The 7,138-nt window shown below is 42.6% G+C and overlaps 1 protein-coding gene across 2 annotated transcripts in view; it reads right to left on the reverse strand.

The window, feature by feature from the left end:
* SLC25A26 (solute carrier family 25 member 26) overlaps positions 1 to 4,725 on the reverse strand; it is a 138,543-nt gene extending 133,818 nt beyond the window's left edge. The window contains exon 1 of one of the 2 annotated variants that reach the window (XM_057706067.1): positions 4,570 to 4,725. In XM_057706067.1, coding sequence (XP_057562050.1) covers positions 4,570 to 4,602 — 33 coding nt within the window. In that variant the 5' untranslated portion in view covers positions 4,603 to 4,725. The remainder of the gene's footprint in view (positions 1 to 4,569) is intronic. The other variant, XM_057706068.1, reaches the window with a different exon arrangement.
* Positions 4,726 to 7,138: the final 2,413 nt, after the last annotated feature.

Consider the following 7,138-nt stretch of genomic DNA (forward strand, 5'->3'; position numbering starts at 1 on the left):
ATGGTGACATTTCACAAAAAATGGATAATCGAAAGAGAGAACTGGCCAACAAAGATGAAAGTACAGCAAATAACAAGTGGTTAACACTGAAAGTGACATTCCAATCAAATATAAAAGGAGTTATAAAAGAATTAGCTGGCCGTGGGAATACCAACACTAATGTCATTAGAAAGACTCTAGATATGCAGCCAGAGGAAAATGAGTGAAGGCGAACTTATCACCGTATACGAGGAAAGTGCATGTGATGAAAAGGATGAAGATGTCCCAGAGGAAGCTGTGCCAGCAAAAATCTCCATGTTACAGGAACACATGTTCTGTATTGTAAGTTATATGACTGACAAGTTACTTCCGATATGTTTTTTTAACAAAGAAATACAATCTTAATGTTTTAAATTACAATGTACTAAATGTTAGTTTTACTATTTTTTTTGTTTCCCTATACTTCTACAGTCAACATTGACAGAGCTATTAACATTGACAAGAATTTTTAAAGGTCGTTAAATAATAAGTTTCTGCATCAATTATTAAGATCACTTGGCATGATATCCACTCTCATATTCATCTTTACAGCCCCACATTACATGCAAAGGACTGCCTGTACTTTACACTGCAGGGCACCCACACTTGCCGAAGTTCCTTCACTGGTAACCTAGTTAAGAGGGAGGGGATATATGTATACATGTGGCTCTTTCACTTTGTTGTACAGCAGAAACTGACAATACTGCAAAGCAATTATACTCCAATAAATATTAAAAAAAAAAAAACTAGAAAAAAATGTAAATGTAATAAATATATTATTTACAATTAAAAAAAAAAAAGTTACTGAGACAGGGATGCTTTTAGTTTCACTCAAGTAACAACCCAGATGAACTACAAGGTCAAGGAGCCAGCTAAGTACTGAAACCGAGAGAAGAGTCAGGCTGGAAGGAAAAGAGATAAAGGTAAAGTGTGGTTTAGGGAGTTTGTTTGCTTAGTTGTTTTGCACTGAAAAAAGCTAGAAGAAAAAAAGGAAAGCTACTATCAAAATTATTTCCTTCAATCTTGGAGAACTTCAATACATCTTTTGTTTTTGTTTTTAAAGGAATGGAATAAAGCCAGCCTTCATATCCAGGGGTTCTTCATCATCAGATTCAACCAACTGCAGATTGAAAATATTTGCCAAAAAAAAAAAAATTCCAGACAGTTCCAAAAAGCAAAACTTCAATTTGTTACATGTAAGCAACTATTTTCATAAAATTTTCATAGTATTTACAACTACTTACACAGTATATTGTATTTGGTATGATAAGTAATCTAGAAATGATTTAAAGTATACAGGAGGATGTGCATAAGTCACATGCAAATACTACGCCATTTTATATAAGGGACTTGAGCATCTGTGGATTTTGGTATCCACAAGGGACCTGGAACCAATCTCCCTTAGCTACCGAGTTTTAATTAGGTATAAACCAGATATATACAAGTACAGTGTTGTATTTTTTCTTTTTTTTTATTCTCATAAGCATTTTTCCATGTTGCTATTATAGCACATACTCTCCACAAGCACTGCTGCCAATGGCCCCTGAATAGTTCATGAAATGCATCTATCATCATTTACCTAACCATTCCTCTTTTATTTCACGTTTTCCTGTTATCTTCACTGAGTTAAATGTTATGAACATTTTTAGGTCGCTGATACTTTTTCCAAACTGCTGTCCTAAAAACATGAGTGTTTTTTCCTGAAGAGTCTGCTCTGTGCTCCAAATGAAAACTTATACCAGAAGCTCTCTCCTTATTACATCCCTTCAATCTCGCTCAAGAAACTCCAGGAAGGAAACAGTTAAACATCTGCTCTACGCCAGGCTCTGTACTAACTCACTTAATCCTTAGAAGCTGAATCTCAAGACTTCAGCAAAGACATGAAGTTTCATTCATTCGTCCACCAACAAGCAGTGCTGATTGCCTACGAAGTGTCAGGCATTGGTCACAAAGTAGTAAACAAAACAGAACTCCCTCAGAAGTGCTCAGCCTGCCTCAAAGATGCTCCCAACCTTTAAAAAAAAAAAAAAAAAAGGCCACTCCGTTTCTGGACTACTTTAATAAAACTTTCTAATGGCTTTCATTATGCTTCAAATAAAACCCAAATTCCTTTCCACACTGCCCACCAAGACTCACCTCAGCTGGCCTTGTCTACCTCTCCGACAGCATCTCCCACCACGCTACTCTTACCTACTAGGCCTCAGCCACTACCTTGACATCCTGTGCGGGGAGCCGCCCTGAACAGGGGTCCTGGTTTCCGTAGTTGCCCCCAACAAGGGCCTTGGTCTCCAGGACATAGCCCTGGGAGCTGCCTTACTGTAAGGGCTTGCCTAGGCAAGCATAGCTCTCTGTCCCGCCACCCCTGACCTTTGAATAAGTGCTTAAACAAGCAGCATGTGATCCCCTGGGCTGCACTATGTGCACCCATAGGTCTGTGATCTTGCTAGTACATCTAGAAACAATCAACAGGAGGTCTTATGCTCGCTACAGTAGATGGTTATGGGAAAAACACATTGTTCTCTAAAGTAAGAATCATTTTTCTGTTAGCCTTGTTGTCAATGACTCCTCTGATTTAATCTGTATAAAAAGCCACTGTAAAATAAAGAAGTTTGTCAGTTGCCTATGAGCTTCTGGCCCTCTCGACCCCATCTTTTATGTGTCTGTCTGTCTGTCTTTCTTAGCCGCGTCGTGTTTGCCTAAGGACCTGATCGATTTTGCCGGCAGGCTCCGGCAATCCTGAACGCTTTCCACCTTAGGATTTTCTCACATGTTGCTCCCTCTGAACTTTCCCCACTGCTCATCAAAATGACTTGCCCCTTATCTTTTAGGTCTTAGCTTAACTGTCAGCTCCTCAGGGCCTTCCTTGGGCACTCCATCTAAAGTAGGTTCTCCAATATTATTCTCTCTCTATCCCACTTCAGTTCATTTCTTCCACAGTGCTTATCATATACCTTTTGTTTGTTTGCCATCAAATCTCCAAGGGCAATCGCAGTACCAGTAGGCAGAACACAGAGCAGATAAACTGCATGCTAAATGATTTCAGCTGGAGTGAAATCTAAGTTCCTTGAAACTTCTACCAATGGATCCTAATTTTACCCTCTATAACTGTATTGAAAAAAGAAGTATGCGTGTGTACCATTCTTTAATAAAATAAATTCTAAATACATTTTAAAACCATTTTTCTTTTGTTAACTCTAACACCTGTTTTAACAACTGCTACTATTGCTGACTTCAGAGAGTCTCAAAGAGCAGTAAATGGAATGTGAGCTTCAGCACTTACACACATGAAATATATCTCACTTCTGCGATTTTGGACACATTATCTAACATACTACTCCTCAGCTTCCTCACTTGGAAAGATAAGACTTCAATTGTTTCTCAGAATTAAATGAGATGATGTATGTAAAGAGCTTACCACAGCTGCCAGCAGAGCAATGTTAATAGTTGTAAGCACTACTGCTATCTCACCAGATGGACAGGAAAAGGCCTTCAAAGCCGTAACATATTTCTTTGCAACTCCAAAACCCAGCTTCTACAAATCTTAACAAATTTAGACTTACAACCATCATTCCACCAGTCTGGAAAACATCCCCCTTTCACATCTTTCCATAACACTCTGAAACTAACCCTCACATCATTTATGCTAACAATCATTTCACCCTTCTGCCTCCACCACCTGATCCATGCGGCCAGGTCTATCTTGTTCACCATGTTATCTCCAACACCTGCAAAAACATTTGATAATTAAATGAAGAAAGTCCTCCGGGCCTCCATTTCTCAGGAAAAGCTTTTGAAAATTTTGAAATTGTCTATTTTCTGCCTCTGCCCACTCTCCTACAATGAAAACATAGGCAACCAATCTGTCTTATTCACTACTGTACCTAGTATCTCCTACTGGACCTGCAGTAAGAAAGGTTTCAAAATATTTACTAAAGCATTTCGGGGCCGGGCGGGGGGAGGGGACGTTAGGACACGTTGATTCTCGTTGTCTTCTAAGGAATTAAACACACCACTGACATACTGGCTCCATCGCGCAGCCATCTGTGCCCAAAGCCTACAAGAATGCTCCGAAGCAGAATAAGCATATTAATTATAAACCGGATGAATGAATGGATGCGTCATTTTCCGAGACTGAAAAAAGATACAGCAAAATGAAACCGAAGTCTTGACCAGGAGGGCTGTGTGCGACTCGCGAGTTATTTTGTTACATATAGTTCACTGATTACCAAGCTCTCCAGAGTATGGTTACAGTATACAATCGAAGTTTTTCTTTTTCCTTTAGAAAAACAGCGGTGTGGAAGGCTGAGTCAAGTACCCCACCCCTATCCCACCCCAGTCTCTTTCTGGCCTATGCGTAGGAAACTCAGGGCCTTGACACGAGGCCCGACGCGGCCCAGGAGCCCCGTGCTTGCTCCCAGATCTGGTGACGGTGACCAGGGGACGATTCAGCGCGCAAAACCGCAAGAAGGTGCTAGGACAGAGAAGTTACCACGGGCTCCAGTGCAGGACTCCGGCACTTCTAGCACTCCCACCCTACCGCGCCTTACTCACCACCAGCGAAGCTATGAACCCAGGCCGGTCCATGGCTCCATAGACTCAGTCAGAGTTATAACTCAAACCTGAGCAGAGGCAGGTCGTGGGCCCCTGCACTGGGCGCCGCCATCTTGGAGGCGGAGCGTGCAGCGCGGACACTTCCGCGGCCACGTGAGGTTCAACCACAACAATTACACGTGCAACCGGGGAAGCTGGGCCAGGAGGAGTGCCGGGAAGGAGGGGCGTGGCCTAGAAAGTGTAGTCCTGTCAAGTCTCGCGACTCTTCTCTGCCTCCGTTTCCTACTGCTTCTGAGTACACTAGATGGAGGAACTCTCGCGAGCAAATGAGCCTTGACTGGGAACCGGGCATAGCGAGCCCCGCGAGGAGGGCGGGGTGAAGCCCAAGCGTAAACCCACAAGAGGAGTGGCTATAGTGGAAGGCGGGGCCATGGAGAGGCAGAACTAGCTTCAGGGGGAGGCCTGTGGCTTCCAATGAGCTATTTCGAGTTGCTTTATCTCTTGGTTTCACCTGTAGAAATTTTGTCTGATGTTCCATAAAACAGACTCATTATCAGAAAATTATTAAATATAGAAAAACATTTCAAAAATTTCCTTTCTCGAGCTAAAAATTAACTTCCTCTACTTCGTACCAGCAGTTTTTGCACTTTATATAATTTCATTTGTTCGGTTATTTACTTGCTTATCTTATTAGCTGTGGTACCAGTTGCACACTTCAAAAACCACTTTAAGTACTTAATAAAAGCTTCTTGGAGTGGACTTGCCTTTACGTTTTTTTAAACAAATACCTTCTAAGTTTCTTCTATTGAGGGCCAACTGCATCTCAGATGTGATGCTGTAATACACAGCCACTTTGTAAGGTAAGCGCCATTAGCATCTTTATTTTACAGAGAATCCTAATACTCCAAGAGGTTCAGTAACTCACCCAAAGCTACAGAGAACATAGCAGACCCAGGCTTGAAATTTTACTTAATGACCTCATCATATTTCCTCAAAACCTTTGCAACAGCCTTAAATTCTTTGTCTGCCTTCACTCTATATTTCATACCACTGCTACCATCAATATTCTATTCTAGTTGAGATGTTCTAGAAATGATTAGCAGAATACCTTTAGGGTTTTCTGAAACCCCAGAAATCTGGGAGGGGCTTCCCTGAGTGGTTCTGTTACCAGTGAGGGTTTCTGGGCTCCTTAACCAATAGAAATTGAAGAGGCCAGACAAGAAATTTAGGCAAGGCTTTATCAGGACTCATGCTGTAGCATGAGGGAGAGAAAACAAGTAAGAGGGGCGCTTGCCTGCTCCTTGGGGAAGGGGGAGGGGGGAGCTGGTCCCTTACATGAGGTGAGGGTAGGGGCAGGTCGGGCTGAAGAGGTGGCTTGGGTGGTAAGCCCACGCCCTTGGTGGTGCTGCATGCAAGCCTCATGTGCAGTACCACGCTTTTGCTCCCAACTCCTCATATGTGGCAGCTGGGCTTTGGCCTTTTTGTATCTTGTTCATAATCTGCCCCAACTGCACATGCATGCAGTTATTTTTAGTCCCTGATAGTTTCTTTGTATTTGTCGCTTGAGGAGACATTTGTCCAGGTGCAAGCATTGCTGCAAAGGGTCCCAGGTCCCAGCCTGTAACAAAGCAGGACCCTACAAGGTCTTCCCGGACACCACCCCCATTTCCTCTGCCTGCCTTTTGTCTGTAGAAAAACTTTAGTCAAAGAATAAATTTAATCAGAGAAGTGACAAAATACAGAAAGAAAGGAAAACAGTCAAGCAAGACAAAATAATAATACTTTAGCCATTAAACAAAGTCAAGGATCTTTAGTCCTTCCTCGAGGATTATAGATAATATGCTGAGCCATGTTGTTAGCTGTTTAGCAGATACTGAAGCCCCGACCAGGTGGGAGAAGTTAACCATATGCTGCTCACAAGCACGTTGACCCCAGACCGGTTGGAACAAGAAGGTTGATGATGCTGACTCCCAATTACCTCACCACCAGCCAATCAGAAGACTGTCCATGAGCTGATCACGCCCTGTTCCTTGAACACTATAAGACTCCTCACTACCCCATCCAGGATGGAACACACAGTCTTGAGGGCATTAGCCTGTTGTGGTCGCCTTTGCCTGGCAAAGCAATAACTTTCTTTATACTTCACCCAAAACTCTGTCTCCAGATTTAATTTGGCACCGGTGTACAGAGGCTAAATTGCAGCAACAAGCCTGTCTCAGTTCAGACTCTGGGTCTCTCTGATGAGGCTGTAGTGAAGGCAGCAGCCAGGGCTATATCTGAAGAGTTGGTTAGGACCAGAGGATCCACCTCCAAAATGGTCTCTTTCTATGACTACCTAATTAGTGCTAGCTATAAGCAGGTGGCCTCAGTGTCGCACCACATAGACCTCTCCAGAGAGTTGCTTGAGTGTCCTCAGCTGCTTTTCCCCAGAGTGAGTGATGTAAGAGAGCGCAAGACAGAAATGTTATGTTCTCTTCTATCGTACAGAGGTAAAAGCTTCATCATGTATTCTATGATGCCCCTGGAAACCCTTTAGGAAATACAGATATTACAAACATGACCTAGGGCC

This window comes from Hippopotamus amphibius, chromosome 13 (genome assembly GCF_030028045.1).
Source record: "Hippopotamus amphibius kiboko isolate mHipAmp2 chromosome 13, mHipAmp2.hap2, whole genome shotgun sequence".
Lineage (NCBI taxonomy): Eukaryota > Metazoa > Chordata > Mammalia > Artiodactyla > Hippopotamidae > Hippopotamus > Hippopotamus amphibius.